The sequence below is a fragment of the Macrobrachium nipponense genome, chromosome 15 (assembly GCF_015104395.2).
Source record: "Macrobrachium nipponense isolate FS-2020 chromosome 15, ASM1510439v2, whole genome shotgun sequence".
NCBI lineage: Eukaryota > Metazoa > Arthropoda > Malacostraca > Decapoda > Palaemonidae > Macrobrachium > Macrobrachium nipponense.
The window spans coordinates 56,649,972-56,670,299 of record NC_087208.1 but is presented as its reverse complement, the minus strand read 5'-3'; the positions used below and the strand labels follow the sequence as shown (position 1 = coordinate 56,670,299).

Genomic DNA, 20,328 nt, shown 5'->3' with positions numbered 1-20,328 from the left:
TCCATGACCAAACTGTAAATGTAATTTCTTCATTGTGTTCTTATTTAACCCTCGGATTCTTTCCCTTCCAACCCTCCAGTAATAATTCTTCTACCTTCCTCCCCTCCTTATAGGCACTCTTAAATGAACCCTGTTTTGTTCGTCTTCTCTTAACTCTACTTTCATTCCCCCTAATACTTCTACTATGACACAATTTTCTTTCAAATTTAGGGTCATACCCATTTTACTCATGGTTTTGCTTACCTATCAGCCAGGGTATATCACCTTGCAGAATTTCCGTCTTCAAATAAAAACTTTCTGTTTTTTAGTATCACATGGTATTTTTCTTATTATTCCTCTGGACTTATAAGATGTCTCACCAAAATTAAAACACTTTATTAGACTCTGTCCTAGTGTCCCTCATTCTCCTCAACTCTCCTGACTCAATCCATGACAATACGTGCTAGTCACAATTCCCCTTCGCAAACTGTGATTTACACCCTGTGTCCAAAATTGCATCAACCACCTCCCATGATGCTTCCACTATTTTATTAACTTCTCCTACATAAACCTCTTCTTCTTCTGTCCCATTTTCTGTTTTTACCTTATTTTCTTCTAGTCTTGTTTCAGTTTTCTTCCTATTATGAAAATTCTGAGGACAATCCCTAGCCCAATGCCATTCTGAGCTGCATATTGCACATACTGTTACCTTCCCTTCTTTGTTTATAGGATTTCTACCACCCCTTCCTCGGTTCCATCTTCCCCGATATCTTTGGTTTTCCCTCCCTCTCCCAGAACTGGCATTGCCTTCTGACGACCCCACCATTCCCGTTCCTCTTTAGTCCCTAATCCCTCAAATAGTCTTTTCATTGTTTGCGACACTGTTCCGTACTCTAGCTTTTCTTGCCACAAGCCGATAATACCATTTGTTTTTTGATTTTTCCGTGAGATTTGCTTGCTCTATTACATGATACCCCTTGACTTCGCCTTCAAGCGCGCCTTTCCCCATTGCTCTTTCACACTCAGATGCTGCCTTCTCGTATCTAATTAAATAGTCCGCCATATTTTCACTAGATTCTCTTCTTATTAGAAGGTATCTTTTTATTCTACCGTATTCTCCATTACCGAGTCTTTTAGATAGGCTTTATCTAGGTTTCTCTAGGATTAACTTTGGACCCTCTGTACCAGTAAGTTTATCTTTATCTAATGCTTCCACTAGCTCTCGGGCTTTCCCTTTTAAGCTCATTCTCATTTCTATCGCCGGGTATTTTGTATCTTCTCCATACAACAATAGCCAATCTTCGGCTTGACCTTTCATTCTTTGTATTCTTCTTGTATCCCGCTAAACCTAGGACATTCCCTTCTCCATCTAGTAGTCTCCCTTTGTTCACTGTCGGATCCAGGCATCTTTGATCAACCACGCTCTGCTACCAGTTTGAATTTTGGCCTAGCCTAACTCCTTTCTTTTCTCTGTAAAAATGAATAATCTACCCACCTGTAACGCTTTCTCCAACTCCAGTACACTCCAGAAATCACCTTAAAACACCAGCACCACAAGACTTACGACCCAAAAACAACTCCTACCAGACAGAGAGCTTCTCCCCTACCAACCACACACCACCAACACTGCTTTCTACTGCCCCGTGCTATTGTTTTACATCCTGCCGACGCCGCCGCCATCTTGTCTATGACGTCACAGCTATGACGTCACAACACAACTTAAATACATCAACAGACACCTTCTAGAATCTACCACATGTTGTCTATATATAGGACACCCACCATATTTCAACAATGCATAAAATACCCATAACAAGTTATACAATATATAATCACACTTATCTATACCATTAACAATTATACAATATATAATCAGTAGAAAGAGAGGAAGATCTAAAAAGGGGATCTTGTACCCCTGCTCCACGATCTTGAGGGACCAAGGGTCCGTGTCTCTCTCTCTCCATGCTCCCGCAAAGAACTTCAGTCTGGCTCCGACTGGTGTCTGAAGACATGCGTCTCACTTGGATGGCTTTGGTTTGAAAGAAGCTCTTCCTCTTGCAAGCCCTCTCCCTCGAGGAGCTGCTCTCGAGGGAGCCCCGCCCCACGAAAGGGCTTAACCTTCTTCGGCGGTCGTACAAAAGCCGAAGAAGTGGAAGGAACTGCCGGACGTCTCGAGGACTGGGCTAAGAGGTCCTGCGTTGCCTTTTTCTTGCAAACTGCTTGCCAGGTCCTTAACCAAAGTCTGGGGAAGTAGATGGTTCGTAAGAGGAGAAAAGAGCAGCTCCGCTTTCTGAGCTGGAGTAACTGATCGAGCCGTGAAATTGCACAGCAAAGCTCTCTTCTTCAAGAAGGCCGTCCCAAAATGAGACCAGCTCCTCTGAACCATCCCTGACGGCTTTGTCCATGCATGATAGCACGCTGGACGCTCCCCCAGACTGAGAGACTCTGGGCTTCTCGATTGCAGATCCAGAACTCCCAAGCACCAGTCTAGGAAGCTGAATACTTCAAGAGTCCGGAGCAGCCCCTTCAAATGATGGTCCGTCTCCGTAGGGGTCCAGGTCACTTTAGCAGTGGATAAAAGGGACCTCCTCTGAGAATCCACCAAGCTGGAGAAATCCCCTTGTGCTGAAGAAGGGATTCTCACACCCACGTCTTCTTTGGTTTTATACCACATACCTCCTTTACCGCTGAGTCTAGCGGGAGGAAGGGCGAAAGTTGTCTTGCCTTGATCCTTCCTTTGTTCCATCCAGTCTTGGAGTTTTCTTGAATGCCCGCTTAGTGGAGAGCGAAGTCTTCATCTCGACAACTCCCGGGGGTTCTTACAAGTCTTAGAGGAAATGAAAACGCGAAGGGAGGAACTTTGGGAGCTGCAGGCTGGAACTTGTCCTCGAAGGACGAACGCAACAGCCGCACAAGAACTTTATAGTCCGAGATTGAAGAGGCAGCAGAAGGTTCCTCTTCAACAGAATCAGGACTACTTAACTCTCCTTCTTCCCTAATCGGAAGAGGAGAACCGCTCTCCGGAGGGCGTACGTCTATCGGGTCTTGCCTTAATCAAAGACCCCCGATGTTTACTGGTAGAAAGCCTTATCTAGCTGTCTTCTTTGTGGCGTTTACCGCTCGAAGGAGGCAGAGCGTCCTGACGGCGATGAGCGTCCTTTGCGACGCCCGAGGCAGCCTCACTTGCAAGAGGAAGCGTCCTTACGTTTCCTCAAACGAGGTAGACATTTTCTCAGGTAATACGCACCTGTGCGCGCAACCCTAGCGTCCTGGTGTACGTCTTCTTCTTGGCTGGAGTCCCCCGAAGCGTCCTGCCGAGCGTCTTCAAAAGCGTCCTGAGCGCACTCAAAAGCGTCCTGAGCGTCCTCGACCCGAAAATCACGGCAAGCAGCCTGCCCATGACGTCAAGAGGGAACGAAAGCGTCCTGACGACCCGTCTTCTTAGCGGTGCGAACGAGATCGGCGAATCGCCGAAGAAGGGACGCAATCGGCGAAAGAGATGAGCGAGGAGAGGGAGAAGGAGACTGCTTCGTCCTCTTGACGGACAGTCTAAGGTCCTTCCTCCGCTTAGGCTCGACTGCTACTGGGCGAGTCCTCTGAGCCATAAGCATCGATAGCTGGTCCTGAAGGGACAAAAGAATGTTTCTTCGTTGGAGAGGAACGACAGAGGGAGCAGGGCTGATCCTGCGAGGAAAGCGAGGGGCGAGGGGAACGCCTCCTTCCTTCTCACAGTACAGCTACCTGCTTCTCAGGGATACGCGCCTGTGCGCGAAACCCAGCGTCCTCAATCTGATGAGATTTTTACTCTCTTCTGAGGAGGAAAAGCATCATAAGCGTCCTCCGAGGAAAGCGGCGATACAGGACGTGAAGCGTCCTCAACACGAAACGTCCTTTTCAGCGGACGAGAGTCTCTCCGAGCGCTCCACCCTTGCGCGGGAGGACGCTTCGGAGGACAAAAGCAGTCCTTAAGGATTGCGCGCTCGACAGCCTCGGGGACTTTGCAACAAGGCCTGCCGAAGGGACCCGCCAGATCGGTGGGGAGCCCCCGTAACCCTCTTGCGGCTTTCGACATACCCCCTCCCTGAATCCTGGGAGTCCGATAGCGGTCTAGGCCTAGAGGCATTATGGGGCCGATCTGATGCCCCCTCCACAACACTAGGGGCACGATCACGCACTTGCACTGAGCCAGTTTCCAAGGCTTTCACTTTGGTCTCTAGAGTACGTAGAGACTCCAAAATAAGAGAGAGGGCATTACCTTCTCCCGACACAGATTCAGGGCCCGAAGGCAACACAGGTTAGGAGATGCAAAATCTACAGGTGTTATTGCAGGAGAAATATTATATATCACCCTTACCTTTGGTAGAACACACTCCTGGAGGAAGACCTCCTGATCCTATCGCGTTCTAATTTACGCCGATAGGAATCATACACCCTCCAATCATCATCGGTCAATCCATCACATTCATTGCACCAATCATCCACCAAACAAATATGCCCCCTACAACTCATACATACTGTGTGGGGGTCTACCGATGATTTCGGTAGCCTCACCTTACAATCACTCCTCACACACACTCTGAAACTCACTGCACTTGATCCAGACTTCCAAAGTAAAAAAAACGGTCCACTATCACGTATGCCAATCCAACAATCCAAAATCAATACCAAAAGTCAATCAGATACTTAAATGCGAGTCAAATCCAAAAAAATCCTGGGCGGAGGTCTGTAAACAGTAGTTTACCGACCAGCGACAGAAAAAATATGAATAGAAAAGGGGATGGTTCCTGATATCCGCCTCCCAGCGGCGGGAATGGGTACTACCACCTGGCCGCCCACTGCGTGTGCCGCGAGTTTTGAAATTCTGTCGGACTTCAGAAAATACAGGTAAGTGGCATGAACAAATTAAATTTTTACCATAAAAGGGAGTGAAAGAATGGATATTCAATTAAGAGCTCAATCACCCATGCAGGAAGAAAGTAAAATGTGAAACCAGTAGGAGGTTGATATAATTATTTATCGTTGAGGGTTTAATGATGAGGCTAATTGCTCCCCACCCCTCATTGTCGCATGTCCAGATCATCTCATTTTTTTAGATTTCAGCCCATTTTCCTTCCTCTGAACATCAAATCTTTCCAGAACTTTATTTGTAATGTGATCTTCCTAATGCATTCTAGCTGTAACGCCTAGCATGCAACTACTATCCTGATATGACAGAATATGATATTACTGCTAGTGACAAGAGTAGTAAGTCCTGCACAAGAATGAATATATACCAAATGAACCTTACCTGAACACCCATAATGTCCCACAAATTATGACAACAGCAGATATAACGCAATTCCTTATCAATTTAGGGGTGATGAGGTCTTTCGTTGTATCCCGTGGTGGTTGAACCTTAACATCATCATCAATAGGTTCCATGCCCAGAGTAAGAGCAGGGGGACCATCCATTATCACATTAATGAGAAGAATCTGAAGGGAAAAGAAGACAGCCATTACATGTTTCCAATCAAATATATAGTATAATATCTACAGATATTGTTTCAGTCATAATAGGTCAGGCCCATGCACTTGGGTTTAAACTGAACAAATTTGATGTAATTTATGTATGCTAAACTAAACAAAGAAATGAACATGTAAAATTTACTTTGAAAAAATATTGAACATACCTGCATAGGGTTTAGAGGACTGGGTAATCCAAAAACAGTAGAGAGCGCAATAAGACTGAGAGCAACTAGACTGGTGCTGACTTGGAAAGTGACAAAGTTCGTTATGTTATGGAAAATACACTTTCCTTCCTCAATTGCTGACCTGTAAGAAAGAAGTAGGGATGTCCTTTTGATATGAATTTCTCTGTAACATAATAGCTATTCATTTCCTTAATAAATTAATAGCATTCTGACTATCAGACTATCAAAGATGAGGAGATATCATTATTAACACATGTTAAGGCAAACAAGAACTCTACACTACTGGAAAATATTCTTTTAATAATTTAAAATATTTAAATCAGCTTCCCCTTTTAGTTCCTCATTGGATGAGGTGTTTGCGTACTTGCCTATCGACCTGATAGCCTGAGTTCGGTTCCTGCTGCTGCCAAAGCAGAACTAGAGACTTATTTTTGGTGATTATATTCATTTCTTGATATAATGTGGTTTGAATTCTACAATAAGCTTTAGGTCTCGTTGCTAAGTAACCATTGGTTCCTAGCCATGTAAAAAAATCTAATCCTTCAGGCCAGCCCTAGGAGAGCTGTTTATCAGCTCAGTGGTCTGGTTAAACTAAGATATACAGGCAGTCCCCAGTTATCGGCAGGGGTAGCCAATACTTGGAATGCGCAACTCCAAGCCAAACCACCTTTAAGTGAACTTTGGGAATCATATGTTTTTGATTCCCAGCTCCCATCCCCATACTAATTTGATCCCTAGTAGAGCTTAACAGAATGAGAATGAGTGTAGATGTGGAACAGCATTAGGAGGCCAGCTGGATGGAATGGAGAATGGTGACTGAGATTAATGGGTTTGTATAAAAAATGTTTCTGTATGATAAAATCATTGAATTTTTCTCATTAGGAGTTTTCCTAATACTTTTCAGTCCTTCAGATGATGTGAATCACATATATTAAAAACATGCTCTTGAAAGATGGACAGATAGGAATGTCATGAGGATCAAAAGCTACCATCTGATCTACTGAATTTTAACTTATAAAGTCACACACACAAAAGAAAAATAGAGGGCCTTCTTAAGGTTAAACATTTGTGCACAAATTTTCATGTTCCTTCAAATGTCTCATATAATACTTACAATATAGTTTTGAAATTATCATCATTCAGTATCATATCTGCTGCTTCTTTGCTAACTGCTGTGCCCATCTTCCCCATGGAAATTCCAATATTTGCACGTTTTAGGGCAACTACATCATTCACTCCATCACCGGTCATACCAACTATTTCTCCACAATCCTGTAATGCCTGTTGAGAGAAAAGGATTCATTCAAAGTGCTGCTCAATATATATTTAAATGCTACTAAAAGCACTATTTACCCTTAAGATTCTGATGAAGTCACTTCTAGTCTGCAAAATTTTAAGCCTTGAAAATGTATGACATACACAAATTTTTTTAGTCAACTTCAACTTGTAATTTTGAATTTTATTTTTGTTTCCTGTTTTGTCAAGAAACTAAAATATATTGAAATTATTCAACATTATCCAGAAATAAAATACAGTTAGTAATATACAAGATAAATATTGTTAAGTCCTTAAGCAGTCATGTGTGATTTACCACAAGCAACTTTCGTTATACGATACACGGGGTAAAACATCATATCAACAATCAGTAAGGAAAGCAGTACTGTAGATTGAGAACCATAAAGCAAAGGTGTAAAGGAAGACCAAAATATCACTGAGAGAGGGCTTATATGAAGACCTGGTCCAATTGGAAACTCAGGCAGACTAGCATAAAAGAAATGAATTCATTCAACATCTAAGCAAAGGGAAAACCTGATGCAAAACCACTGACAATGATAATATCACAAGACCTCCCATTTAGCCTTTTGCAAGTTATACTTCGCTAGACAGTTCCTGTTATCACTTTTAACACCTGTGGCTTTTGGAGTAAGTGAATGCTACTTGTCTTGTAGAGCATCAGCTTTCATATGTTACACTGTCATATTGTCCATATTAGAAATTGGTTCATTTGTGGACTTGCATATAATTCACCTAAAATATCTGGTTTTTTGGGAAGTGAAAACTGAAGAAAGGCAAAGTTAAAAAACTGGACAACTAGCTGGAAAGTGATGATGTGAAGAACTTGTGTTCCTACTTGCCCTTAGCCATGCAAGGTATAACTTTCAGCCTAAAACTATCTTTCCACCAAATCTTCAAAACCAACTCTCAATTACCACAAGTCTAATCTGGTTTTCTAAATCTGTTGAATAACAATAAACTTGTTCACAATCCCTAACATATATCTTCAAGTGGAGATAAAAATTCACATTTGTAAACTTGTAACAGATAATAAACGAAATGCTTTTTAGAGTAAATTTCTATATAGTGTACTCAAATCAATAGTACTACCTTAAAGAACAAGTTATTCAATAATAATGGGCTTCCATGTATAAAAATATATCTTGTCGCTATATTACAAGAGAACTAAATGCAGGTAAAAGGATAACGGTCTTGATAAGACAAGGAAAATTTTTCTTACCTTTACAATACGGAGTTTGTGCCTAGGTGACACTCGGTAAAATACAGTGGATTCTTGAACAATGTTTCCAAGAACTCGATCATCCATATTGTCAAGCTGATCTCCCGAAAAGACTGTTCCTGGACGAACCTGGAAATGAATATATTTGTAATTTGATGCACACATGGAAACGGTAAGAAAATTTAAAATGCAAAATTAATTCAAAACTTGTTTTGAAATTAAGGTGCACAAAAATGAGAAGTTTACCTGTAATCCTACAGCCAATGCAATAGCACAAGCAGTTTCCTGTGCATCACCAGTGACCATCTTTACACGTACACCAGTTGACTGCAAGGTGGTAATAGCAGGTCGAGCTTCTTCCCTTGGTGGATCAATTATGGCTACCATTCCCATGTAGCTAAGTTCAGCCAACGATGGGCCACGGGCAATTGCAAGAACTGCCGATGAAATGTATAAATTAATACTTATAATTCTCATTTTCTAAAACTGCAGCAATTTATGTGTGTCATTACAGTTTTGACAGTGAAAAAGACACTTAAGCAAATATCATTCGCATAAATGAATAGTGAACTTATAAGTAAGATTATGTAACCAAACCATGAATCTGAATTTTATATGGCAAAGTATCTGGTATAATTCGATTAAATGAACATCAGTGCGACATGATCTTAATTGACACAGGATAAATTTAAAGTTCTTAATTGACACAGGATAAATTTAAGGTTAAGTGAAGAGGAATTTATGAGATGCCAATAAAGATATGGAACTGAAAATGAGTTCTGTCCTTACAGTAAAGAAATAGTGTCAAAAGTACAAAAATAAACTTTGCAAAACACACATATTTTAAGTCTTTCATGGACATAATAAGCATGTGTTGGAAGTTCAATTTTGGAGTAATTACAGGACTAACTGTGGCTAGCACAAACAAAAAATGAATACACATTTAAACTCTAAATACATTTAACTATCCTTAAATCAGCTTACCCCTGAGGCCCTGTCGACCCTTTTCATGAGCCCAGTTTATAATCTGTTGATATTTTTCCTGGGAAATGGGTAACGTCGCCATGTTCTGCTGGTAGTGTGAGCAAGCTTGTAGTATGGATTCAACAGCTCCTTTAACAAGCCATTCAACTTCCCCAGTCTGGAAAAAAAAATGCTTATCAATATAATCAAGAGGTATAAAATAACTGAGGAAAGTAATCAATTGGCACATGAAGACTTATGAAATGCAATATAACATCATGTGCCCAAATACTCTTTAAGCAAAAATTCCTCAACAAACAACAATAAAAAATACAGATGTACGTATACTTAATATATTATTATTTTTAAATTTCCATTCATAAGTAACAGTATTATAAGTAAGCCTCTATAATTGTGGTTTAATAAGTCTACATTCTGAAAAGTATTACACTTCAAAAGTTTGCTTACACACAAAACTACTTTATACTATACTTAGAATGCATCTGGCCTCACATTACAAAAGAGTAACAGATTATATTCATGCCCTCCATCCTGTTCTTAATACAAGGGAGGTTTAAGCCTATACTGCAGTAGCCAAATAAATATGTAAAACATACTTGTCAGCTAAGCCTGTTATTAATTGTTGGTCATATACAAACTTTTGTAAAACATCAGACTTATTGTAAATAACCATACTTTGTTTGTCATTCATTCCCTGCATAGCTTTCTCAATGTAATAAACATTAGTAGTAATACCATCTATTGACAGAGCTCAGAAGTAACATAAAAACGGTTTAGGTTCAATATAGGCCACTATTACAATTTAGTAATATTCATCTGGGTAACAAATCAAGTTGCATACAAAACTTCCATTCCAGTTCAAATTTAATCACATCTAAGGTTGTTGTTATGCAATGACTACTTACCTTCTTATTTTTAACTTCTACAGTCATGGTCTTCGTGTCAGATTTGAATGGCATTTCCTGCAGCCTGTGGTATTTATCTTTTGCATTGTATATTCCATGCTGGAAAAAAATGAATATTTTAATTCTGATATTCTACCTACAGTTTCATAAGTATAACAATGTCTCTTACAGGATTATTGACGCTTATTGCAAACTTTAAATATACTAATTTTATGTTTAAGGGGTACTGTGTTTGACTGGTAAAAAAAAAAAACACACACAGTATCAACGTACTTTGCGAGCAGCAACAATTATAGCACCTTCTGTAGGCTGACCCTGAAGCTGATCACCAACAATAACAGCATTGTTACACACAGCACCTAAAGAAAGAAAAGAGGCTTCTTTATGACTACCAGTCAACAAATTTACTTCCAGTTTTCCATTTTGAATAAACAAATTTCATTTCTCAAGATAAATGGTTACATTAATGTTCAATAATATTTACAGAACCCTTTTCTACCTTCTGACACAATAAAACTAACCTGTTTCAAGTAACTTTGTGACAGCTTCATTAGCCAATTCTGAGAAACCTCCTTCAAAAATGATCTGACCCTCACAAATATATCCAACACCTGTTACATGGCATTCATCACCTTCTGAGGTAACAATGCCAGTCACAGTCATTTCATTCTGGAAAGAAGAAAATTACAATGTTTTTTATGAGAGGAAAATTTGGCTAACTCAGACAGATTCAAGATTTCTATCCAAGTGGTCTGGTAAACTACTAAATTTTATTACTTTGTACCTAGAACCATAAACATGAGTTTCTTATTTACACCATCTTGAAATTTTAGTACGTACAACAATTTAGTAAATAAAATAATCATCATAAATGAACTTTTCTTTAAAAGTAAACCTCAGGACATTTCCTCTTATGATTGAACTTCTTTGTCATTTACACATTTTAACTTTCCAAGGCCTAAAACATACAAGAATATTTTGTCATTATGATGTATCACTGATAACAAAAACTGTTTAAACCATAAATCATATTATTACTCTGTCCTAAAAGTAAAGTAATATAGTGTGTACCATGTAACTCCCAAGCCATTCTCCATGGCGACACATTAAGCCGACAGGATGGAGCCAGCTCTTGTGACACACCTGATTTTTGTTTGTGTATAAATAAGGTAAAGAGTCTGATATCAAATGCATGTTTATTATTGGTTTCTTGGCTGCTATATGAGTTTCCTTGACGCTGATTGGCCAGCAAATCGTATAATTGCTGCTGTATTCTATTAATAGAGTATCATTTTTTAATCATACTTCCCGTCTTAATCTCTTCCTGCCAAAACAATAACAGATTTTTCTAGCTGATATAAACAACTTGGTTCTTCAAGATTTTGAGTTTCCTAAATCCTGACAATTTGAGAATTTGCATTATGAAAATAATGGTCATTATAATGTTATGATGAATCTATTTTAAAGACCTTTGAATCTAAAAAGCTCTACACATACAAAATACAAAAATTTTACTTTTAAAATAAATGAATAAATAAAATTGGTACTTAAGAAACTAAAGAAACATACGTATAATAATTGTACATCCTGATGGCATAAATGATTAGGTACGAAACAGAAAGCCGAGAACAAAAAACACCTTATCACATTAATTACCTGATATTCCTTTATGCATAATAGTTAAACTGTGGCATTAAAATGTATTTACAGGTGTATGCATGAGTAACTTACTTTAGTCAGTGTGCCAGTCTTGTCAGAACACACTGTTGTTACACAACCAAGAGTTTCCACTGTGTGCAGACCCTTCACAAGAGCCGAGCGTAATGCCATGCGACGGATACCAAGGCAGAGAGTCATAGTCACAACAATAGGCAGACCTTCAGGAATAGCAGCAACAGCTAAACTTACAGCAATATTGAATATCTGAAAGAGAAGAGATGCTGTTAGTACATCATAACATATTGTTAACGTGTATGAATACCAAATAATCATCAAACCCAATCAAATTTATATTCAACCTTGACTTTTAAACACAGGTGAATTATGAAACAAGATTTACTGTTACCATGAGTAGTTATTGGATCAATCAACGAGGTTTTTCTTCGTTTTAATATTATCCTAAAAATGTGTACGAGTGAAACATGGATAGAATAAGATATTTTAGCAACTGTACATCCTTTACAAAGGTAAACTTCATGGCAAAGGGAAAAGAGTTTTATACCTGTGGAAATTCAAAAGAAGACATTTCTTCTCAAGCTTCCATGTAATCTTCTGAATATAAAATGGATACATGCACACCAAACCACAATGTCCAAACCATGTATGAATAAAGCGTTTCATGGAATAGCAAAAGATCCACATACTGCCTGTTCAAAAGCTAACTCCCCCAAAAAATTTGTACGTGAATCTTCTTAGTTAATTGTTATAACAAAATTATGTTCCATATTGTTAAAATAACTAAATAATGTTCCCATTTGACAAGTGATGTTTATTAAAATAAATTCCAACGAAAACTTACATACATACTAGTATACATTTAATGTCACTATAATCAAAATAACCTCTTCAAAACTCACCTTGTGTATTGGTATGCCTTGATACAACCCTAGTAAAAACACAATGCCAATAAAGGCAAAAGAAAATATTGAGAGCTTTTTAGCGAGTTCATCCATATTTTTCTGCAAGGGAGTCCGTGGTGCCTCTTCTTCCTGCATCATGCGGAACAGTTCTCCAAACTGGGACTTTTCTCCTGTGCTGATGACAATGCCCTTTCCTCGTCCGGTTCGTACAAACGTCCCCATATATGCAATATTTGCAATACTGCCTGATGTTCCATAACTATTTGTAGACATTATTCCACAATTCTGAAAAGAACATGATATGAAGAGCAGTGTATTAATAAATTAAAGCAATGTTCAAGTATCCTGTTAGTTCATTATACTTAAAAAAAAAAAAAAAAAAAAAAAAAAAAAAAAAAAAAAAAAAAAAAAACATTTAGCATTAATCGCTCGACAAAGCACATGAAAAAGGAATAAACTATCTTACATAACTATCAATTCTTTCATAATTCTTTTATCCATTCATATACGCATGTACAATGACACAACGCTTAAGAAATTGGGGAAAATAGAAGTAGCCAAAGACCTAGACCAGATGGGACTTCAAGCAGGAAGTGGGCAAAACAGAAGAGGGCAGAATGAACTCCCTTTATGCTTAACCACATAAAGGGAAAAGCTGTTACGTTATATAACCAACGATGATTCATACATGCCAGGGACCTACTTAACTTTTATTTTCAAACACTCAAAACAAATCCTGTTCTTTATTTACCTAAATCCACATCGTCTCTTTTCTTCCCCCTACCACAAATTCTCTTCACAAAGACTATCTTCATTTGTGACCATCTTAGTAGTGAAACAAACACTGAATCTTAAAATCAATTCAAAGGAGACATACTACTTACCTTTGAGGCTGGCTCTGTTTCTCCTGTAAAACTGGACTCATCAATACTGAGATCAGCTGCTTCATACAATCGTAAGTCAGCTGGTATCCTGTCACCAATGGCAAGATGAACAATATCGCCTGGAACCAGTTCTCTAGCTTGGTATTCTCGTACATTACCATCTCGAAGGCACATGCAAGTAGCTGGAACCTGAGGTAAAACATTATTACAATGAAATGAAGCACATAAATGAGTAGAAAGTAGCTTGTTTTTATGGTAAAATGTGTCAAATTACTGCAATTACAGAATGATTTTATATCTCACCTGCTTTTTCAGCTCTTCAATCGCCTTGTCTGTTCGGAGTTCTTGAATAAATGCTACAGTTGCCACAATAACAATAGCCAGTGTAATAACAACAGCATCATCAAACTGAGCCATGCACAGAGAAACAAATGCTGAAGCTAACAGCAGGAGGATCAATGGCTCCTTGAACTGAAAAGAAAAAAATTGAGGCTTCCTGAAAATATATGAAAATACACCTTCATTTAGCTATGTATTTAATGAAGTTCACACAGAAATGTATATAATTTCAGATAGAGAATGAAAAAGTATGAAAAATCCTTTTAATATGCTGAGAAACAGCGGCAACTCGCTCATACAAAGCATCCTAAGGAGTGAAGCAAGAAGAAGATCTAAATTGTGGGAAAGATGGGAAAAGGAGGCCTTTGTCCCCTAAAGGACTTAATCTCTGTATTGGCAAGATGTCATCTGCAGAATTTGTCATTATTATATTTATTGCTGATATTTTATTTTTTCATTATTACTGTGATTACTATCAAGTTAAAGTTTTTTTTTTCTCTACATTCAATTTTCGTATTTAGCCCTATGGACCTGACTAATGTAACCACCTAAGGTCTCTATTTGAAATTTAAGTTATATAATCTGTGCACTAACTGTTATAACTCTCAATGCATTTTTTTTCTCACCAATATTATTACTGTTATTACCAGTATTATGATCACTATCTTTTATGCTACCTCAGCTATTTTGTGGATAAGTGCTGATTACTCATTTTTCTTATCATGTTTTCTCATATATCTAGATTGTGTATGTTACTGTGTATTTTGTATATTCATTGTATATGGCCCTGAGCCGAAATAAAGGATATTATTATTATTATTATTATAAATATACTTCAACACAGCTCCATAAACTGAAACCTCTGCATAAGTTCAATATTAGACACTAACTTACAAACACCTTCCATTTCTTTTTTCTAAAAGAACTTATAAGGTAATACAGGTAACATCTTTACTTTGGCTCTTTTGCTTCACTACACATGAGCTGCCCCATCCTGCCTGCTTTCCATGACTTAAGGGTATGAAAAGCAAAACCATCCATAAATGTAACTGCTGCTCTCCAGTCTAAAATTCACACCAGTGAGGTAGTGAAGGGTACATTAGGTTAGGAATGTCACAATACTAAAACAAGTTTGTAGATGCTGCAGGGCTTGTATATGAACACAGTACTACTGAATTAAACAGTAATCAAGGCATAAAATCTGAAATAAAATGGATATCAATCATTAACGTAACAAAACACACATACAAACACTTTCTCTTTTCTCTCTCTCAAGCATGTTAGACAGTAGGTAGGAATATCTGAACTGCCCATAATACTGCAGTCCCCTGAAAATATGTAGTACTGCATCAACAAACTACTCCTAAACTCTACAAGTAATAAATATGGTAAGTACTTACTTGGCCTAAGTACTTCTTCCAGAGAGGATCATCTTCGGTTTCAGTGAATTCGTTGTAACCTACCAGCTGCCTGCGGGTGAGAACCTCACGGGAGGGTAAACCAACTTCTGTGTCAGTGTGAAGGAGGCGGGCCACCTCCTCCCATGGTAACCCGCCTCCTTCCCTCCCACTCACCCACATCCCAGCCGATGTGTCTTCTGTTGCACCACTTTCTTCTTGATTCTTTGTATTATTCTGCTCTGGATTTGAAGACGGCAAGAGTCCAGGACCCTCCTGAAAGCCAGAAAGACAGCATTTAGCCACAATGAACTGATAAGCTTAAAAAATATCAACAGAGTACTAAATGGAGTATATATTGTGGCCTGGGAACTTTCATCTATTAGAAAGCCAATGGTGATACTTTATTTATAATTAACATATCGGAAGACTCACTCTCTAAGCAAGAACTTTAACATTAGCAATATTTTCAAGCAAATGAATGTGTGCAATCTTTACAGTACACACTAATAACAAGAAGGTGAAACAAAACCTAAAGAGAAGGGCATGTTGAATAAACATGAAATGCTTCACTACTCACCACTTGACACAAATATGGCTTACAAATAATTATTCCTTCTATTTTCTGTTTTACATTTAAAATGTGAATCATGCATGCACTAGAGCTAAACAAACAGAAGAATACAGTAACTATACATACTGCAAATATGTATTGACACTCATTAGCTTTATTTCCCACTACAGAAGTATAATAGAGCATATATTAAATAAAACAAAGAGGCTTGGAGTGCAAGCAAAGAATAAAATCTATTATTATATTCTTAAGACAACTTATCTTTGTGTTTTTAAGATACACTATGTTTTTATTGTCCCTTTATGTTATATAGTACAGCATGAAGTTTATGCATGTGTAAATTTGTATTAGCCATACAACAATTAATGGGTATACCACTTGTTTTTGTTTATAGCCATTACACATCATGTAATTTTAGTTATTTTGAGATATGAAACTGCAACTGAAAACCTGATCTACTTCCAGTTTGCAAAATATAAAGTTTCAAAAACAACATAAAAAATATTACTTAGAAACTATCTCAACAACTGCAAATCTTGTTCATGATCCATCTCACAGTTAGGTCAGTGTCATTACTCTACGTAACTTTTCAAGACTCGTACTACAAAAAGGACGTGCAAATTCTGTGAAAAACTAAAGTTTCACAGGGAAAATAGTTACTAAGGAAAATATAAAATTCTTTCTTGGAGTAAAGCAATCTTTTACTGTATTGCCAAAAATTATTTTTATGTAGTCCAATTTGCATTGCTATACTATTGCTACTAAGAGCATACCCAAGACATAAAATCTTGCTGGTACAGCGGAGAAATTATGCTGGTAGATTTGCATAAATTACCACAGTACAAAACTTTACAGTGTTAGTTTGTACACTTAAGATGACAAAACAGAAAAATGCTTTACCAATGCTGAAGAAACAAATAGGTAGTAATAAAAATTTAAATGACAGGATAAAAATAATGTAATGTTTAGGGTTCTTTTCAAAACCTGATATCCTCATTTGATACATAGGGCATGCAACTTAACAACACAACCAAAATATACAGTAAAAGGCTTTAGTACCTTTTCAAACATGTTTAAATGTGGCACAGGCAATTTCCTAACTAATGCCAACCAAAAAATTAATTTAGATTTTCTCAACACATTATTTAAACTACAACAGAAATTTACTAGACTAGACCTACCATAATTTAAAGCACAGAAAAAAACTTTCACATCTTTCCAGGGCACCAAATTATTATACTCACTAGATACAAGATTCACTTCGTGATCGACAATTTGATGATGCTTGCAAAAGATGCCTAAACCTATTCAGCATTAGGCACCTTGAAGAAGCAGAACAAGGAGTTTGTGTAGATTGGAAAAAATTACACAGAGCATGTTGACAGTTACGTTGCAAGAGATTTCTTACAACTAAGTAAAGTAGCTCAAGAACAACCATATTCTCCCCGAGGTTTGTCAAGAATTGGAGATCTAGACACCCATCCTGTTACAGACTATCTCCCACATATTTAAAATCTCAAAAAATTGAAGTCTAGATATCACTCACACTTGTTATCCATATCAAAGTGCAGCTTTAGATAATTCATCAGCTATGCCACTAAAATTAAGATGGAGGGACACATGGATGTGGCTTCATCAACATCCATTTATCCTGGGGACAAAACCTATACAAAATGGGATCCTACCAGCTATTCAACACTACGTATATCAAGCAGGCAAAGTAGCGAAGTGATGCAATTATGAAATATGAAAATTCAAGAGATAAATCCTTCACCTCCACTTATTTCAAAATATTCATTAATCATTCATATAAGTACTAAGTTTTAGTTATTAAATAGGTTGAAAATGTATCACATATACAAATCATATTTCTCTAAGAATTATCAAGGCTGTTAAAAAACTGAAGAGCAAAGCAGTATACTCTGGATATTGCAACACAGTAAGGAACTTCCTAAGAGATAAAATATTTCTCTTCAGTTGTAACTCAACTTCGAAGTGGCATAAATCCTTCAGGAGATTGGAGAAGAGGTTGACTCAATTGAGGTATATTGCTTAGGGAATCTACCACTCTTTGTACAATTGTCAAAGGCAAAGTTCTGTGGCCATACTGTGACAGTAACCCTAAACCCTTAATGAAAGCATGAAAATGTTTTTGCAACTTAGCAGTACTATAGTCAATAACTATACTTGAAAGATAAACTTCTTAGCGTATTTTCAAGTTCCATCTCCTGGACCATTTTAATGTTTCACTTCCAAGAGGCAGTGGTCATGTTTTAATACATGGTTTGTAAGTGTGGAAGTCTGAATGCAAGAAGTACATCTCAAAGACCTAACATGATACGGGTTCAGCATGCTGATTTGAGGACCTAAACAGAAACAGTCCGCTTTAATCTTGATATCAACATTCACCAGATGAATGTTGCTATCATGAGTAAATGCATAAATGTAGTTTCTGGAGACATCAAAGCCAATGTCATTTTGCACCACAGCTCACAGGAATCAAGTCTACACAACCTGGGGCAGTTTGAGTACCTCTATTCAGTGGTTTCCACTGAACATCATCCAAAACATCCTTTAGCAGCAAACCCACAAAATCTGTTGCTTTTTTATCACACCTAGTATTGTCATCCGAGTCCCATCATAAATCCTAGCGTCACCCATCCCATTCAAGTTGCAAGTCCTATTATCAAATGTCTGTTGCCAGGCTAACCTACCTGCACCAGGGTAACTTATCCAAGCAATGATTACTGAAGGTTTCACTTAATATCTCAGCTACCCGTGTAAACTAAGTCCCCAAAAACCATACGTCTTTTTTCCTCCAGCCACGGCTCCTCGTATCCTACCACCTTTCTTTACTATTTTTCTTCTTTCAATGATATCAAAAGTACTCATCATATGATATTTATGCTTGGAAAATCTTCACACATGAAGGCCTGCAGTTATGTCATACATAAATTAAGAGTTTGAATTTATATAGGAACACATACGTGTGTACGTTTGTTTTGTCTCGCTTATTATTACGTACTACTATACTCTTGATGGCGCACAACATCATTTTAAGAAATTCAATACAAAGTAACTAAATGATAAAAAAAGACCTTTTATATTTTTATATATTGCGTAAGTACAATTTATCTTTGATAATAATACAAGATAAAACTAACTACAGTTGCAATTTGATAGGAAAAAAAAGGCCTTAAGCTGTATCAGTATCTCACCTAAGTCTCGTAAACTAAATAAGCAACTTAACTGTAATATCATAAAGTAATTACATCTGATATTACATTTAATGGTAATTAGGTAATGTGCAGTCATGCAACAATACGAAAAGAGAATTCTATCAAAACACATGAAGATTCTAACTAAATAAAACACAAGCTGGACTTTTTCAAACTGAAGTGCTTAAAGTCAAATTCAAACAGTAATGATCCCAATTTTCATAACACAATACGTACAGTAATGGCCCAAGTAGCCAATGCATGCTACATGGGCACTGTAGTGCATGCACCACAGATAAACACTGCGAAAATCAACTCATATAAAATATCAAACATCTTTGCATTGTCAACTGCACACTAGATTTAATCAGATATAAAAGGCACTACAATTTACATAGAAAACATGTCTTGCCATTAACGCTAGTCTAATCAATAAACTATGAGCTGAAACACAACATTTCATGTGAAAATTTACTTTTGAAAAATTATCTTATGACTATTAATGAATGTGAGTCTTAGTGAAATATGGTGTCTGGGGGTTACCTAATTAATAATCAATATATGTAACTCAAATACTGACTTTTCTTCTTGAGTACCATTTCTAATTAAACAAGCCTTATTAAGAATTATTACTATATAATTTTTGGTTCAGTTTTTCTGTACGCATCACACTCCAAATATACAAACCAAGTACACAATAATTCATGCAAAAAAAATATGTGCCTTTAACAAAAACAGTGCAATGTCACATCAAACCCCACCATGCAATTTAACGAATAATTACATAAAATCTGTACCTATAAATAAGATAAATTTCTTAGATTCTAAATATATAGCTAAAGAAAATGGAAACTCCAATGTCAACTTGACACAGTTTCTTATATTCAGTTAAGTTAACTGGATGTCAGTTGCCAGTCCTTCTCTAATATGAAAGGCTTTTTCTTTTATCTTCGAAAATCACGTATACACATAATTTAAGTGGGCCATAAAACTATCAAAAACAAAAATCAACTTCTTTTATGTCATGTCAAAACACTTGTACAATTAACTGGAATAATATCATATGTCTGGCCAAATGATTTACATTTCAATGTTTAAAACTTTGGTTATTTAATATGGTGCAGCTCTACATTTAGAATCTAAAAGAAACTGCTAAACCATCACCAACTACTATTACATTTTAAAGCCTATAAACTATCTTATTCCAGTAAAACACACAGTAGTAACATATTTTTTCACACAGTACATATAGAAAAATGGCTGT

The 20,328-nt window shown here is 37.2% G+C and overlaps 1 protein-coding gene across 5 annotated transcripts in view; it reads right to left on the bottom strand.

The window, feature by feature from the left end:
• Positions 1–20,328, bottom strand: part of LOC135194968 (calcium-transporting ATPase type 2C member 1-like) — a 128,104-nt gene that overhangs the window by 18,915 nt on the left and 88,861 nt on the right. For all 5 annotated transcript variants that reach the window (XM_064221208.1, XM_064221210.1, XM_064221207.1 and 2 more), the window contains 14 exons: positions 15,276–15,548; positions 13,840–14,007; positions 13,537–13,725; positions 12,650–12,937; positions 11,805–11,996; positions 10,595–10,742; positions 10,347–10,432; positions 10,074–10,172; positions 9,169–9,325; positions 8,431–8,621; positions 8,185–8,313; positions 6,784–6,950; positions 5,649–5,790; positions 5,267–5,451 (listed from right to left, as the gene is read on the bottom strand). In XM_064221208.1, coding sequence (XP_064077278.1) covers positions 5,267–5,451; positions 5,649–5,790; positions 6,784–6,950; positions 8,185–8,313; positions 8,431–8,621; positions 9,169–9,325; positions 10,074–10,172; positions 10,347–10,432; positions 10,595–10,742; positions 11,805–11,996; positions 12,650–12,937; positions 13,537–13,725; positions 13,840–14,007; positions 15,276–15,548 — 2,414 coding nt within the window. The remainder of the gene's footprint in view (positions 1–5,266; positions 5,452–5,648; positions 5,791–6,783; positions 6,951–8,184; positions 8,314–8,430; positions 8,622–9,168; positions 9,326–10,073; positions 10,173–10,346; positions 10,433–10,594; positions 10,743–11,804; positions 11,997–12,649; positions 12,938–13,536; positions 13,726–13,839; positions 14,008–15,275; positions 15,549–20,328) is intronic.